The 18,226-nt window shown below is 34.0% G+C and overlaps 1 protein-coding gene across 1 annotated transcript; it reads right to left on the bottom strand.

The window, feature by feature from the left end:
* Positions 1-536: 536 nt before the first annotated feature.
* LOC148950617 (uncharacterized) lies at positions 537-14,084 on the bottom strand. Its single transcript, XM_089091673.1, has 4 exons — positions 13,849-14,084; positions 12,849-12,917; positions 9,302-9,435; positions 537-1,225 (listed from the first exon to the last, which is right to left on the bottom strand). The coding sequence occupies exons 2-4, from the start codon at positions 12,906-12,908 to the stop codon at positions 1,000-1,002; spliced, it is 420 nt and encodes a 139-aa protein (XP_088947799.1). The 5' UTR covers positions 12,909-12,917; positions 13,849-14,084; the 3' UTR covers positions 537-999.
* Positions 14,085-18,226: the final 4,142 nt, after the last annotated feature.

Raw genomic sequence — 18,226 nt, forward strand, 5'->3', positions numbered from 1 at the left:
ATTTTGACACGTGATATTTGATTTTAACTCAAAAATGAAAATCTAAAAGTGTAATGAAGTTCATGGTCATGGGAATGACCGTGGAAAATAAGTACAATGAAGGAAAGAAAATGACCCAGTAAGATTTTTTTTCTACATGCAAGACCAGTCAATAGCAATTTTTTAACCGCTAAGCAACCATTTTCAAAAGCTTACAAACTATTTTTTCTAGTATGTGTTAACTTACCATTAAACAGTTTATAACATAGTTTATATATATGAATTATTAAAAGAAAAAAACAATCATATGAACAAAATAAACTTCAATGTTAATAATATAATTTAATTTTTAGAGGTTTCCTACCTCGAATTCTTTTACATATTTAAGAAAGTTCAAAATGAAAAAAACAAAAAACATATAAGCTAGTCGGATCTCTGTGTGGAGGCTTTCTTTTATAACCTTTAGTCTAATATACTGTTTTTATTTATTCTTTCATGTATAGACTATTTATATTTTCAATAAATGGAAATTTATTTTAATTCTTTTTTTGATATTCACACTTATTACTTTTGAATAAGCCTGATCTTGGCTTTTCTGGGTATGCTGGGTTTGTTTTCGGCTATTATTCCTTGATGCTCAACGATCATATAAGGCTGTATTCTTATTCAAGAAAATTTTTGATAGCACAGATAGTACACAGGTATGAGCACAGAGAGCAGACCTTTTCTTCTTATGATTTTAAAGTTCTTTAACTCTTCCTACGTTGCTTCTCCCTTTTCTTTTTTTTACTAAATATTCAAATGTCAAGTTTTTTTTATGCTTTTAATTGACAAAAATAAAAACAGTGATATGTTTATATGTTTTTACACATACCTTTTATGTTCCGTAGTTATTACATCATTTCTTAGTTTTTGTTCTTTAAATTTTAAACTTTTTGCTGAAACATAAAAATTCATTGTGCGACATTCCAGGCTTTAGCTTGAATCTGGCCCTTCTTTTTCCTAAAATAACATGTTCTATCACTCGTTTACAAGAGATTCAAGCTTTATCTCAGACTGGAATACATTTAATACCTTTCTAATAAAGGTTGCAACTACACAATCCCTCATTTGCCTAAGTGAACATTCATGAAATCGTAGAATACTTCTTGAAGATAGATGGCGATATATCTCACCTTTTGTTTCCGGTTCCAGTTTTGTTCGTAGCGTCTCAATACAAAATAATTTAGTCAAGGATTCTGACAACCTAAAAAATAAGAAAAAAAAAAAATCTAAACACATTTTCCTTTAAGAAAATATCTGAGTAATTTAAACTTTAAGATTAAAATATTCAAAAGACTAAGAAAATACGTTTCATTTAGCATTATAACACGAGGTCACAATGTGTAGCTACAATTTAGTAGTGCAGAGTTTTTCGATCACGAAGAGCAAAGAAATCTGAACAAGTTCCTTAGTTTTAAAGTTCTTAGGCTTGGTTCGGTTGTGGCTGTCAGATCAGCTTGGAACTCTTAGGAATTTTTCGCTAGGCAAGAGCTCCTAAAGTTTCCCAAAGGGATACTCCTGGAACGGCCTGTGAACCTGAGTAAATCAGAAGATATCATTTGACCCGAGTTTTCAAAATGTGTTAGGTGCAACATATCGGGATATGCAGCGTGAAAGCATAAAATGCGGGATTGTAATATGTGAAAGTAAATCCTTTTCCCTGAAGGCGTTATGCTGCTTTTCCTTTCCCGACAGAAAGAGAGAGAGAAAGAAAGATGGAGATAGAAAGCGAGATGGAGATAGAGAGTTTTAAGAGTTCCTCAGTTTTAAGACTCATAGCTAAAATCTGTTAATTGAGGTTGTGATGTATGTATACTTTTCTGAGTTTATTCGGTTTGTTAGGTAAATCATTTTGTATTATTTTCATTTTCTTCAATTTTGCTCAGGGTTAAATAAACGACAACATTTTTCTTTACTCCTTTGCTTACTGAACCAGTAAGTACCAGTAAGTACCTGCATTCCCCAGCATTCACTAGCTCCTCCACTTCACTGTGGAGGGATTAGGGTCACACAAGACTCACTTATAGAGATAAACACACACAAACACATCATGTATATTATGTATATATATCATATATATATATATATATATATATATATATATATATATATATATATATATATATATATATATATATATATATATATATATTTCACAGGTTTTACCTGACACAGGGATACCATATAGATCTTAGGGTAGAGGCTCCACTGTGCCGGGTAAAGAAAGCAAAGCCTCGAAACCCGTTAAGGCAGGTGGTATTTCTTCTGATGAGCCCTAAATGGAATGTTCTACTTAGAAATATTTCGCTAGATTTAAGGTCCTTTTGCATGTAAATTTACAACGACTTACATTTATTGATGACGACTTTGCATGGATTTGGACATTTCTATTTGGTTGATGGTTCGGGTATACTGTTTGGTCCTAGGTAGTTGGATAGATGGGTAAGGTGAAAGCCTCGTTCAAGTGCACATTTGTCTCAATTGCTGGATTAGGACGACAGTTTTTTTTTTTTTTTTTTTTTTTTTTTTTTTTCCGCCAAGTAATTACCTCTTAAACATAATATATATATATATATATATATATATATATATATATATATATATATATATATATATATATATATATATATATATATATATATATATATATATATATATATATATATATATATATATATATATATATATATATATATATATATATATATATATATATATATATATATATATATATATATATATAGGAGCCAGGCGGCTTCACCGCCGTGCCCAGGCGCTCGACACGTGGCAGGCTTCTATAAATGGATTCTCATTGTCGCTTGTCTTCTAACCGCAGACAATTTGAGACTATTTGCTGTCTTTTCAAAGATATTTGGATGTTAAAGCACGTCCAGTTTCTAGCAACGATATCTACTATGCTTCAAACTTGTTCTTTTAAGGTTTTTGAATTGGTGTAATCCCTTGTTAAAGTATATACACATATTTTTGCAATTACTAGTTTTTTGTTAACAACGATGTCTACTAAGCTTCAAACTTTTGGTTTTCTTTTTGAAGGATTTTGAATTGTTGTAATCCCTTGTAAAAACATATACAAATATTTTTGCAATTACTGGTTTTTGGCTCTTTACGCAATTTCGTGTTTTTTCATACTGTAGTCTGTTCAAAGATATTTCATTATTGAAGCTAGTCTGATTTCTAACAACGATATGTACTAAGCTTCAAACTTCTGGTTTTCATTGTTCAGGATTTTGAATTGTTGTAATCCCTTGTCAAATAGAGAATCATCATTTGTAACAATTACAAGTTTCGGTTTCTTGGCCTTACTACTGACATTATATAGCTGTTTGTGTTTAAAAAGGTTTTCTTTTTTAATGTTTTTGAATTGTTGTAATTCTTTGTCAACATATCGAATCATCATTTGTAATAATTGCAAATTTTCGTTTTTGGGCCTTCCTACTGACATTATATAACTATTCTGTTCAAGCTTGTAAGCCTCTTCACGTAGCGAGTGGATTTTATCATAGGCAGCGCTGTCTAAATAAAGAACGATTTTGGCACAATTTATTATTTATTATTTTTTTCCCCTTTAGATTAGGGCACTTCGTATCAAAGGAGTTGTTGTAGAAACTTTGAGAAGGGCTCATTCAATTGGAAATTGGAGTGGCTTGTGCCCGTTTTAATAGTCGAAAGTGATTGGAGGGCAGCTAACATCCCTTCTACGCCCACCATTTCCCCAAACACTTGCAATCGAAATTTTGAGATAGCCATTTTGTTCAACGTAGCTGATTTCTCATTGGGTTTTTGAGGAGGAGACTCCCCAACAGCCCTCAGGGCAAGGGCTGTAAGTTATGCCCTGGAGGCATGTAAGGTTTTAATAGAAGGCATTGTCGTAGAAACTTCAAAAAGAGGCTCATTCGATTGGAAATTCAAAGGGCTAGTGCCCTTTTTAATAGTCAAAAGCTGGAAGGTATGCCCAGGGGGCATATAAAGTTTTTTTTTTTTTTTTAAATGTTGTGGTAGAATCTTCAAAAAAGGGTCATTCAATTGAAAATTGAAAGGCCTAGTGCCCTTTTTAATAGGCTAGTCGAAACTGATTGGAGGGGAACTAGCCCTTGTCTCACGCCCACCTTTCCCCAAAGACATCCAATCAAAATTTTGAGATAGAAATTTTGTTCAACGTAGTTGAAAGGTCTGGAAACTAGGTCTTTGAGAAAGACAACCCCTCCACATCCCTCAGGGCAAGGGTTGTAAGTTATGCCCTGGGGGCAAATAAGGTTTTTATAGAAAGTGTTGTCGTAAAAACTTCAAAAAGGGCTCATTCGATTGGAAATTAAAAGGGCTAGTGCCCTTTTTAACAGTCGAAAGCGATTGGAGGGCAACTAACACCCCTTCCACGCTCACCATTTCCCCAAACACATTCAGTCAAAATTTTGAGATAGCCATTTTGTTCAACGCAGTTGAAAGTTCTGGAAATTATGTCTTTGAGCAGGACACTTCCCCCACAGCCTTCAGGGCAAGGGTTATAAGTTATGCCCTGGGGGCATATGATGTTTTTATTGAAAGCTTTGTCTTAAGAAACTTGAAAAAGGGCTCATTCGCTTGGAAATTCAAAGGGCTAGTGCCATTTTTAATAGTCGAAAGTGATTTGAAAGCAACTAAACCCCCTCTCACGCCCACCATTTCCCCAAACACATTCAATCAAAATTTTGAGATAGCCATTTTGTTCAACGTAGTTGAAAGTTTTGGAAATTAGGTCTTTTAGAATGACAACCACCCCAACCCCTCAGTGTAAAGGTTGTAAGTTATGCCCTGGGGGTATATAAAGTTTTTATAGAAAGTGTTTTCGTAGAAACTTCAAAAAGGGCTCATTCGATTGGAGACTGAAAGGACTAGTGCCCTTTTTAATAGTCGAAAGTGATTGGAGAGCAACTACCCCCCTCTCACACCCACCATTTCCCCAAATACATCCAATCAAAATTGTGAGATAGGTATTTTGTTCAACGCAGTTGAAATTTCTGGAAATTATGTCTTTGAGGATGAAACTCCCCCTACAGCCCTCTGGGCAAGGGTTTTAAGATATGCCAAGGTTTTTTTTTCATGGAAAATGTTGTCGTAAAACTTCAAAAAGGACTTACTAAAGTGGAAATTTAAAGGGCTAGTGTCCTTCTTAATAGTTGAAAGTAATTGGAGGGCAAGTAACCCCCCTCTCACGCCCACCATTTCCCAAAACACATGCAATCAAAATTTTGTGATATTCAGTTTGTTCAACGTAGTTAAAAGTTCCGGAAATTAGGCCTTTTATGGTGATTTCCCCACAGCCCTCAGGGCAAGGGCTGTAAATTATGCCCTGGGGGCATATAAGGGTTTTATAGAAAGGGTTTTCGTAGGGATTTCAAAAGGGGCTCCTTCGATCAGAAATCGAAAGGGCTAGTGCCCTTTTTACTAGTCGAAAGTGAATGCAACTAACCCTCCTCTCACACCCACCATTTTCCCAAATACATCCAATCAAAATTTTGAGATAGCTATCTTGTTCAACGTAGATGAAGGTTCTAGAGTTTAGGCTCTAAAGGATGACAACCCCCTCCACCCCACAGCCTTCAAGGCAATGGTTGTAAGACATGCCCTGGGGGCATATAAGGTTTCTTGTAGAAAATGTTGTCATAGAAACTTCAGAAAAGGCTCATTCAATTGAAAATTGAAAGGGCTAGTGCCCTTTTTAACAGGCTAGTCGAACCTGATTGAAGGGCAACTAACCCCCGTCTTGCACCCACCATTTCCCCAAACACATCCGATCAAAATTTTTAGAAAGCCATTTTTTTCAACATAGTTGAAAGTTCTAGATACTATGCCTTTGAAGATGATAACTTTCCCCCCCATATCCCTCAGGGCAAGGATTTTAAGCTATACCCTGGGAGCATATAAGGTTTTATAGAGAGCGTTGTCATAGAAATTTCGAAAAATTAGAAACTTCGAAGGGCTAGTGCCCTTTTTATTAGTCAAAAGTGATTAGAGGAAAACTAACACCCCTCCCACAACCACCATTTCTCCAAAAACATTCAATAAACATTTTGAGATAACCATTTTGTTCTACGTTGTTGGAAAGTCCGGAAATTATGTCTTTGAGGAATGACACTCCTCCCACAGCCCTCAGCGCAAGGGTTGTAAGTTATGCCCTCGGGGTATATAAGGCTTTATAGAAAGCGTTGGAGGTCATTCGATTGGGTCCTATAGAGAGGGCTCATTCGATTGGAAATTGAAAGCACTAGTGCCCTATATAATAGTCTAAAGTGACTGGAGGGAAACTAACGCCCCTTTCCTGCCCACCACTTCCCCAAACACACCCAATCAAAATTCTGAGATAGACATTTTGTTCAACGTAGTTGAAAGTTCTAGAAATTAAGTATTTGCCAGCGTTGTCATAGAAACTTCAAAAAGGACTCATTCAGTTGGAAATTGAGAGGGCTAGTACCCTTATTAATAGTCAAAAGCGATCAGAGGGCGAATACCCCCCATCCCCATCATTTTCCCAAACACTTCCAATCAACATTTTGGTATAGCAATCTTGTTGAACGTAGTTGAAGGGTCTGGAAATTATGTTTTTGAGTTTGACAACCCCCCAAAGGCCTAAGGGCTGAGGTTGTAAGTTATGCCATGGTCATATAATGTCATATAGAAAGTAATCTCGTAAAAACTTCAAAAAGTGCCCTTTCGATTGGAAATTGAGAGGGCTTTTGCCCTTTTTAATAATCGAAAGTAATCAGAAAGATAATCCCCCCCCCCAACGCCCATCATTTACCAAAAAAATCCCCATCAACATTTTGATGTGGCCATTTTATTCAACGTAGTTGAAAGGTCTGGAAATAAGTCTTTGAAAATGACATCCCTCCCCCGTAGCCCTCAGGACAAGGGTCGTAAGTTATGCCCTTGGGGCATATAATGTTTTTATAGAATTATGTCTTAGAAGCTTCAAAAAGGGCTCATTAGATTGGAAATTGAGAGGAATAGTACCTTTGTTATTAGTCAAAAGTGATCAGAGGGCAAATGTCTTCCTCCACGCCTATCATTTCCCCAAACACTTCCAATCAAAATTTTGATATAGCCATTTTGTTAAACCTATTAGAAAGGTCTGGAAATTATGTCTTTCAGGATAACAAATACCCCCAGCCCTCAGGGCAAGAGTTGTAAGTTATATCCAGGGATGTATAGGATTTTTATATCAAGTGTGGCCGCATAAACTTCAAAGGAGGCTCACTGGATTGGTAATCAGACATTCTAGTTCCCTTTTTAAGGGTCGAAGTGATCAAGGGCAGCTACCCTCTCCTCTCTACGCACACGTCATATTGTCCCGAAACGCGTCTAATAGAAATTTTGAGATCGCCATTCTATTCAAAATAGTCTAAATATAATATAACAAGGCTATTGGGGTTGAAATAAACCCCAGAGATTAGAGCCAAGGGTTGTAAGTTATGTGCAGGGTGTGTTAAAGATTCTAATGGAAGTGATGGTTGTTTAACTTCAGAAGAGGCTCAGTCTTCCTCCCGGAAAAAGGCTATGTCAATATACGAACAGAAATTAATCAAAAAAACTTTTGCACAAAATAAGTTTTAAAAAAAAGTAAAGAACTCCATTAAACCAAAAATGAATAAAATAGAATCAAATAAACTGTGTAATAACGAACAGAAATTAATCAAAAAAACTTTTTGCACAAAACAAGTTTAAAAAATAAGTAAAGAACTCCATTAAACCAAAAATGAACAAAATAGAATCAAATAATCTGTGTAATAACGAATAGAAATGAATCGAAAAAACTTTTTGCACAAAATAAGTTTTAAAAAAAAAACGTAAAGAACTCCATTAAACAAAAAATGAACAAGATAGAACCAAATAATCTACCAAGCATACAACTACCACAAATCAGTATCAACAAATAAATGAAACCCAAAACGAACATAACTTAAAATAAGTCAAACTCAAAACGAGCAGAAATTAATCTGAGTAGGGTTTTAAACCCTATAATTTCTAAGAGCTAGAATATAATTTGCACTTTACTGAAAAAATTCTTTAAAATGTTTTCACTTTTATAACTGAAAGAAATAAAAAAATAATTAATATTTTAAGGAATAAATATCAGCATATGTATATTAAACTGACAATGCACATTTTTTCCAGTAAATTCATTTGAATTTTTTTCACTAAAGTAAAAGTTATTTTCTGGCTTTTAAAAAGCAGAGGGGGTTTAGAATCGTACTCAGATTATCTTCGGCGCGTTTTGAGTTTGACTTATTTTAATTTCTGTTCGTTTTGAGTTTCATTCATTGTTGATGCTGATTTGTGGTAGTTGTAGGCTAGGTAGATTATTTGATTCTATTTTGTTCATTTTTAGTTTAATAGAGTTCTTTAATTTTTTTTTAAAAACTTATTTTGTGCAAAAAGTTTTTGATCAATCAAGTATTTTTCTAGTTTGAATTTAAAAATTAAAATTATTGCTCAGGCACCTTAAACATTTTTGCTGTTTAAATAATAATTTTAGCGACTCTGAATTGAACCTAAAAATTTTTTCAACTTTGTTTCATGTCTTTAAAAGACATTGCTTATACTTGTAAGATAAGAATTTCGGCAACGATATTTATCTAACAACGATTTCTACTAAGCTTCAAATTATTGGTTTTTTTATAAGGTTTTGGAATTGTTGTAATCCCTTGTTAAAGTATATAAAAACATTTTTGCAATTACCAGTTTTTTTTTCTGTTTACGCAATTGAAAATCTTTTCATATTGAAGCCTATTCAAAGATATTTGATTATTACCGCAAGCCCGATTTCTAACAACGATTTCTACTAAGTTTAATACTTTTTTTTAAGGTTTTTGAATTGTTATAATCCCTTGTCAAAAAATATGCAAATATTTTAGCAATCACTGGGTTTTCGCTCTTTAAGAAATTTAATGTAAACATCTCTGTACATGAAAATTTTCGCGAAAAAATATGGAACCGTTTTCGAGAAAAAATACATACATAAATATACAATGATTGCTTGTTTATAAAGATATATATATATATATATATATATATATATATATATATATATATATATATATATATATATATATATATATATATATATATATATATATATATATATATATATATATATATATATATATATATATATATATATATATATATATATATATATATATATATATATATATATATATATATATATATATATATATGTGCTTAGACATTTATACTATTTAAGGTTGTTCTTGCTGGTACTTACTTAAATGTCAGTAAACGATATTTTGACTGAGGGTATCCATCTGTACAGGAAGTTGTCTCTATGTCGGAATCCCGGTAAAGAAATTTCAGGTGTGCAATGGCCAGTATAAGGGAATTCGCCAGATGGAACTGCTTCTAAAAGAGGAAATAATGTCACGATTATGTTACACTAAATTTCTTTGTACTAATAAAAGTTTAGAGTAAGCATCGGCACTGTTTCTGTTTTTCAGAAAAACATAAACTGAAAAAAAAAAAAAAAAAAAAAAACAGAACAGAAACAGAAACATGTCCTTCAAAACAGGTGACCTATTTCTACTTTTTGTTCTGTTTCTTGGAAAAACAGAAAGCAGCTGCTATTATAAAAAAATAACTGTTTTAACAGATGTTTTTTCGTTTATTTTCCTATTTTTTAAGATACTGCACCCTGTCATCTATACTGGGTGAGTTGTACGCTGTAATTCCCAAGATTGCATAAAGAAACCACTTGAAACCATCCCAAATTCACCGATCTATTTTATTTTTAAATAACCACTTGCGCATAAAACACGACCCCGGCCGCACATGCGATTCTAAAACCTATTAGAGGACCTAGGTATAACACGATTTCGTCTTCACCACCTCAGGATGTTGAACAACAGAGTATGGAATAGAAGAAACAAACTTTTCTTTCAAATACAAAAGCCCAACAGCTTTGAATAAAATGGAAAACAAACTGAAGTTCAAACTTTGAACTTGTCACTTAGAAACATTCTGGTTTCGAGTGGGCCATCAGTTGTTCTTGCACATTGGATTGCTTGCACTATCCATGCTAAAATACGAATTTCTTTATTTTTTGGGGTGGAGACTGTATACCACTGGTTAGGGGTTTTCGAACATGGAGATTTCAATGATACACCTTCTATTTTGATCGAATGACATTTTCAAGAGGTTTCGGGCTTTTTTTCGAAAATAAAGAAAATTTGTTTTTTTTTGCTAAGATTAACATTGAAGCCTAATGGAGGTAGTAATTAACATTGCTGAAGCAGCATCGAATATTTTTTTGCATAGAATGGATTCGTTGAATACAAACACTAATAAATCACTAAAGCCACCTTTTCTACTGATTTTTACTATAAAGCTTCCACTTCTTTGCAAACAATCCATCCTTACTTATTTTGTTCTAAGATCAAAGGTAACAGTACTGCAAGCTTCTGGCTCTGTTTTGGACCAGCTTTAAAGTTAATATTGAGCTACAGGTTCTCAATCTCCGGAGGATTTCTTATAGTTAGACTAGAGCTCATTTTTAGCTGAAAAAGCATTAGTTACAAGAGCTAGCTAAATAACATAAAATAAAAACTATGTCTCTAGTGCTGCCTCCAGAGTCAAATTTAGCTTCAGTCCACTCATCACATGCACTTTATTCATATAACTTGTCAGGGTCATCAATATCAGACGCGGTATTAGCAGTATCTTCATCTATGACATCGGGTAGATCATCATTGTCTGCATCAATCTCTTGTTCTCTACTTGAGCCTTCTTCCAGTTCATCATCATTGTCGTGAGATTCACATTCAACAACTTGCTCTACTTCAATTTCTCCCAAGAGGAGAGCGTTGGTTAAATAAAGGTGAAGGAGGTGATCGAAGCATGTAGACCTTTCTATTACCCCAAGCTAGCAAGCTTTAACAGTAGCGTAAACGCAAGCATTTGGTCAAACGAAAAAAAAGCATAAAAAAAACAACAGAAAACAGGTAATAAAAAACAGAAACGAAAATATTCAGGTTAACAAAAAACAGAACAGAAACAGGTCCGACAAAAACAGATGTCCTGTGTCTGTTTTCTGTTTCTGTTTTTTAGAAAACAGAAATAGAAACTGGCTAGACAAAAACAGTAACAGTGCCGATGCTTAGTTTAGAGTATTGCAAGTATCTGCAATTGCAACCTGAGAAGGAAAGAAGAGGGGTCATATATTACGGTCTAAAAAAGAAAGTAAGTTTTACTAAATACCTCTTAAACGAATCTTTCATGGAAATTCTTGGAAAATCAGGAGGTCCATATATTTCTCAAGTAACTTTGCTGTGTAAGCTAATTTATAAAAAAAAAAAAAAAAATTATACTCCTAATTTGCTTTTACAAGAAAAAAAGCCCAATTTTACATTTCTCGGAAAAAAGGTCAAGCATAATGAAACAAGACAAAAAAAAATTAAAGAAAGACAAAAAACAATACAGGTCATTAAGGAAAGTAAAAATAAATGTAGAAAAATTGCGGAATATGTAAAACTTAAGGAAGTTGCCTACTAGCACCAGGTTGTCAAAACCTAACCAGGTTACCTACTAGCAGCCATCATACATTGGTAGGAATTTCTGGGTATTTCTGATCCTCTCCCTCCCCGCAAAAAAAATAAAATAAAGCTGAATGCAATGTCAGGGGTCATTGCTTCAAACTTAAAGTATTATAAAATAGAGAGAGAGTTAATTAAAAAGATTTTATGTTTTATTGATAGTTGCACTTCAGGTATCAAAATTCATTATGCCTCAGAATTTCAACTTACTGTTGTTTTCCACCATAGTGTCCAAAAAAGGGTATAAAAGTTTTTGTTATTCCATTGGAAACGCTCCCATTGACTATCCCATTACAAAATAGAAGACTAGGATGTGTACATTAAACTAAATTAACCTGGCTGCTATCTAGAATTCCAATAAGTTGAAAGCTAGTTAAAGACGTCCTATCCCCAGAAAAAAACATGACCTGAAACTGTTTTTGCATCCCTGATTCTGTTCTTCTTTGCCTTGAAACTTTTCAGGGGATTTTTGTATCCACCAACGTTCGTAAAAATTTAGAGAGGGCTTATTCAAACAAAGAGCTCATTCAAAAATTAAAAGAGAAAAAGAGAGTATGAACCAAAAGACTTCTGTTTTCCACCACACCGAAACAACCTTAGAAGATTATTTAGTTCTAGTGACCGATAAAGTTTAATGTTAGAAGCACTCTCATGGACAATCCGAGTGACGAAGAAAGACTAGGGTTGCTGCTCACTGGAAATACTATCCAGTTTCAACGTAGGGATAGCAAGGCTAGTTTATTTGATACAATCCTGAAAAATTGATTTTGTTCGACTCGTGTATAATTTACAGGTGCATTTGGAAGAAACGTTCTGATTGTGATTTTCTATCGAGGTCACATTTAAAATTTTTTGTACATATTATTTTCATTAATTTCCCAATGATGACAATGATCAACATCTCCTTATGAATACTTGCTCATTTAAGACAGTTTTAAGCTTCCTGCTAGTGGAAATTTCCTGTTCATAGTTGTTATTTCTTTTGTTTAGTTGTTATTATTAAACCTTAGATGACACTCATTCTTGTAGCTCAATGTCATTTATAAAGAGAATTCAGAACAATTGGACACTCAGTGTACTTTTGTTTATTTAGGATATCACTTTTATTTCTCTAAAGTTCATAGTCCATACGATTCCTTATATATTTTTTCACAAAGTTAGGCAGGTAAATTATCCCCTTGTTCAGCTTTTCAAAGAATTAAAAGTGTAAAAAAATTGTATACTAACCGGTCGTAGAATATGGGAATGAAGTTGATCCAATGATCGGAGAGAAAAATCCTCACACATGTCAAGACTCTAAAAGAATAGAAACATTGTCACATATATGTCATAATATTATAATGCCAATTATGTCAAAATGTCATATGTTGTTACAATGCTAATGGAAGCAATTTAATTTAAGAGAAGCAATGGCTTGATATATTCTATAAGCTCTTACAATATGCTTCTACAAATATAAGTTGGGAAAACTCTTTGAGCAACTAGAAATTTTTTGCTTTCGTTTTAATCATATTTAAGAAAATAGTTATGCAGGCTAAATGAATAGATTTTTTGCCTGAATTTGGGTACCCACATTTGTTTTCTCCCACAGAGCTGAAGGTTCATCAATTATTCTTTTGAAATTTTTCCTAGAGCATTTTCCGTGGGCTCATTAGCGGCTAAATAACGTGTACTATGGTGTCGTACACTAGATACACTATTTAAGCGTTCTGGAATCATTTCAGCGAATTATTGGGGAGTAAAATCCTATTTAGAAAATGGAATTATAATTTAAATTTGTTTACTAAATTTTCAATATCATATTTCATCACCCAAAATTCTTTATAGCTTGAAATTATGCGCATTTTTTTTTATTTTATGAAAACTAATCTTGACTAAATAGCTTGCAAGAAACCCAAACGTAAAATGCGAGACAATGGGTAATGCCATTTGGAACCTTCAAAACATTATATCTTTGAAAATATTTATTTTTGTGAAATAGAGTTGCTCACAAATAAACTTTATCACAAAGTTCAATAATAGAATCAGCAAGGAAGCTCTCAGATATATAATTACTTACTTACTTGTACCTGTAGTAGGAATTTGGTTTTTCCGCCTCACCCTGCATCAAACATATAGGAGACTGGTTTGAATCATACGGAACCATTTGCTCCACAAATGGAGCAGTTACCAGCCTCTTGGTTGCAAAGATAAACCTGAAAGTATACTGAATTCAAAACCATCTTACCAAGTGTCTTTTGAACTCGTTAAAATCTTTAGTGATTCGTTGAAGAAAGTTGACAACTCGGAGGGTTACTTCTGGGGAAGAAAACCCGTTAGAATGGAATGGAAAAGTTTCAGCTGTCCAACGATGAGTTGCCTCTGGACAAGGATCGATTAGGTAGTCTGGGTAGCTGTTGACTAAGCTTTCGTTTCTTTGGTAATGATAACAAGAGGACAGCGAATAAAAAGCAAAGCCTATAAATTAAATATGAGTCAGACAGAGAAGATTTTGAGCCCTTATACTAATTTTTTTTGACAAATTTATTCTATTCACTAATAATTACAAAATAAACTATATATACACACAGCCGCCCGGGGTAGGCTCGAAAAGCTTGATCATGGATGGCTGCAATCCTCTAATTCTCAACCAATAACAAAAATCATCTACAAAAGAAAAAAAAGCTACAGAAACACTCTCTCAAATCACAAATAACACCAAAATTAACTACCCTCTCCCAATAAATGTGTTTTAAACTTAACTTTAAATAACCCAATGTGCTCAGCTTCCCGAATGCCAGCTGGGATATCCTTCCAAATAGCCGGAACTAAATACCAAATTCCGAAACCTGCACGTGTGGTGTCTTGGTACTCAACAACAAAATTATCCGCCTCCCTAATCGCCTCCCTACAGTAAAAGCTGTAGGACGTAGATAATTCCAACATCGATAAGCAAAAACAGCAGCTTGATAATCGCGAATATGACCAATATTAAGCACTCGTAATTTCTTAAAAAAACGACGCTGTTTCCTTCACATTTTGCATATAACTACCAAGAAGACATGTTATTTTATTTTGAAGAATCTGCACTCTTTTAAAATTTGCATAAGCATTACTAGACCGAAGAACACAACCATAAGGAATATAAAGCGTAACAATAGTATGGTACAGTAATAGAAGAACTGATAATGGTAAAACATGCTTTAATTGGCGTAAAATTCCCAGACCTTTAGCAACTTTAGCTGCAACAAGATCACTATGGGGCCTCCAAGATAAATTACAATCAAGCTGGAAGCCCAAATAACGCACTTCATGCACTTGTGACAAAGCCCTACCATTAAAAAATGCCCGTCCTTCAACACTTAGCGGCTTATGAATACTTCTAAACATCATAAAATTAGTTTTTATTTAACATTCTTTGACAAAAGGTTCAATCTTGTAAATACAAAAAAAGACTTTAAGACCCTGTTTACTTTCAACAACAAATCATCAACGGATCGGCCAGACACAGTTAGAACAGTATTGCAATACTGTTCGCAAAAATTGCAATAAAACACTCAGGCAAGTAGCAGCGCATTGAATCAACATACACAAGGTACAGAAGTGGTCTTAATACAGACCCCTGGGGTACACCACACTTCACTTGAAAAGGAGAGGATTTTATAGTAGCCCAAACTAAATGTATAAGTAATCTAACTGATTTCATATGGTGATGATTTCATAATTGTAAGCAGAGTTGCGACAAATTTTCTTATGTATAGAAAGTATTTTAATACCGGGGAAGAAAATAGCAAAACTACCTTCAGGCAGACTGTATAAATGTCACAGAATAACAACCATATATTTTTGATTTTATTAAAGTAACTTTTTGTTAGATTTTACATTTGCTCTATTTGTGTATGAGCATTAAAAGCACATTTTTTTCATAAGCGCCTTGCACTAATTTCCAATCATGGTTGCAGGATTTGTTGCAGCCTAGTAAAGAGCAAACTGTGACCCATAGTAACCCCAAGTTTAAAAATCCATGCTTTTAAAACTGTTTACTGAGATAAAAAAGATTTGTAACTGATTCAGGAACGGCAATTATTATTTTGATTAATCTTTATAGTAAAATTTTAGTTTGAAAAACAAATTTACAGGAATTTCGAAATAGCGCCGGATCGAAACCAAAAGCACACATAACTTTACAGGTTAAAATACTTCAAACTTAAAATGCCAAAAACCAGGGAAGAAAGGGAGGAATATTTTTACAGACAGACTATTTATTTAACCGACTGTTCTACTATTCGAGGATGATTTCCGTTAAAACTGGAGTAAAACAACATTATCTTGGCAAAATTATAATACAATGGTATATATATATATATATATATATATATATATATATATATATATATATATATATATATATATATATATATAGACCCCGGCGCCACGCCGGCGGATCGACCGAACGCCGCCGACGAGAGGCCCGGTCGAACGCCACCGAAGTGTCGCAACGCCGCCGGCGCGCCGCAGGCACACCAACGCCGGCAGAGGCGGCGGCGTTCGGTCGACTTTTTATTATTTTTGCGGCAATTCTTTATTGTCTCAACCGCAAAGTCGGAGCTTTTCCTTCTCGTGTGGTTTAGTATTTCGATTTTCCTGATTAGAAATCAAACAGGGTTTGCACTATACCCGAATTTTCGAGTATTTTTCCCCAAAATCTATGCGTCACCCTGAAAAAAAATTTGGTTCCCCGAATCCTCGAAAATCATGCAATCTCGGTGTCACCCTTAGCGATCTATCACCAGTGAATTTCCCTGCCAAAAATTAATTTTCATACCATAATTCTTCACTACTCTCTTGTTCATTAATTTTCGTCTCTTTTGTTAATTTGCATAAAAACCAGACAGATGCAATATGCTATTGCAAATATTGCAATATACACAGTTCTTCATATGTTGACAAAAAAGTATCGTCTTTATGAAATGAGTTTAAATCATTTCGAATGCAGTTTCCAAATGGCTATTTCTTACATCATTCGTAGTCAAGAATTTTATTTTCAAGTTGAATAGAATTATAAAACGCATTCACTACTATACAGCTTCAGCCTTTTGTTGGATTTTGAAATTGACAGCCGACAGATTGTTCCTACAGCTGAATTGTAAATTTGCAGATTTTTTTTTTTTTTTTGCTATTTTTAGATAAGATTTTCTTAATGTTTAATACTCAATTATTGAACGCCTGATAGAAAATACAATCTTCTTTCTGGAAAATTTTTACCCCCCCCCCCCCTAAAAAAAAAACCTTCGATTTAGACAAAATTTATCTATATACTAAGCTATGTACACTGTTGGGTAATTAAAGATTTAAACGGAATTTACCCAAAAAATATGTTTAATAAATAAATTTTAAATTATTGCCTATAGGGGGGGGGGGATAGGGGGCCATCACTTTAAAATGATAAAAACTCATTTTTTTTATTGAAAACAGGGATGCCAAAAAGACAATTATTGTTTTTTCATTTAAAGTGGAGACAGAAGAAAATGATATCAAATAACCCTGGGAAACCATTGAAATATTTTGATAGACCCAGGGCCTCCCATTAGGACTTGTTCATTGTCTTGGGTATTTTGCGATTTCTCATAGGCTACTGGCCTTATTTGGCTTTTGTGTGTGCTCTCTTTTAATTAGATTCTTTGGATCTTATTGAGTGCCACGGCAAATCTATGACTCACTTTTCCAATAATTTGAGGTATATCTGAATAATATCCACATTTTTGTTGTTGTCATTGTACCCCTTTACTCATACCCTCAATATTTTTTCAAAGAACACTAAGCTGTTTACCGTTATTTCGCGTGCTTGTTTGAACCTTATAGTGACCTAGTTAATCATTAAGTAAATTATTTTTTTAATTCAAAGCTGAGACGGTATCCTCTCAAGGTGGTATCCAGAGGGGGGGGGGGGTAGGGAGGTATTACATTTAAATGATAATAGCTCAAAATTTTATTTATTGAAAGCAGGGATCCCAAAAAGATGATTTTTTTTAATTTAAAGCAGAGACGGCATCCTATCAAGGTGTTATCCAGAGGGGGGGGAAGGGGGTATTGAGCTATCATATTTAAATGATAATACCTCGACTTTTCTATTTAAAGCAGGGGTGCCAATAAGTTAATTACTTTTTTTTTTATTTAAAGCAAAGACGGTATCCTATCAAGATTGGTATCCAGAAGGGGGGGGGCATAGGGAATTATTATATTTAAGTGATAGTACCTTGATTATTTTTTATTGAAAGCAGGGATGCCAAAAAGTTGAAAAGTTGGCAACAATTAACAAGATTTTCGTGAGTTATACTTGAAAAAACACTTGCATGGTTTTATCGTCCTAAGGGAAAGGGACATATGCTTCCAATTCGTTTTTTTCTTATTGATGAAACGGGCTTACTTTGAAAACGTTGGTACTTATGAATGCATAAGTACCAGGCAGATTCAGACTAAAACAAATTGCGCTCGAGTAACAATGGTGCCCTTGGTCCAGTGCCAAAGTCAAACAGTTCGTGGTAACGAACTGTAAGTAAGGAGCGACCCGGCTCAATGGTAACCGAAACTCTAAAAAACGGGATTTTGATACCAATAGATACATC

The sequence above is a fragment of the Artemia sp. Qi Xiang Cuo genome, chromosome 7 (genome assembly GCF_049724085.1).
Source record: "Artemia sp. Qi Xiang Cuo chromosome 7, ASM4972408v1, whole genome shotgun sequence".
Classification (NCBI taxonomy): Eukaryota; Metazoa; Arthropoda; class Branchiopoda; order Anostraca; family Artemiidae; genus Artemia; species Artemia sp. Qi Xiang Cuo.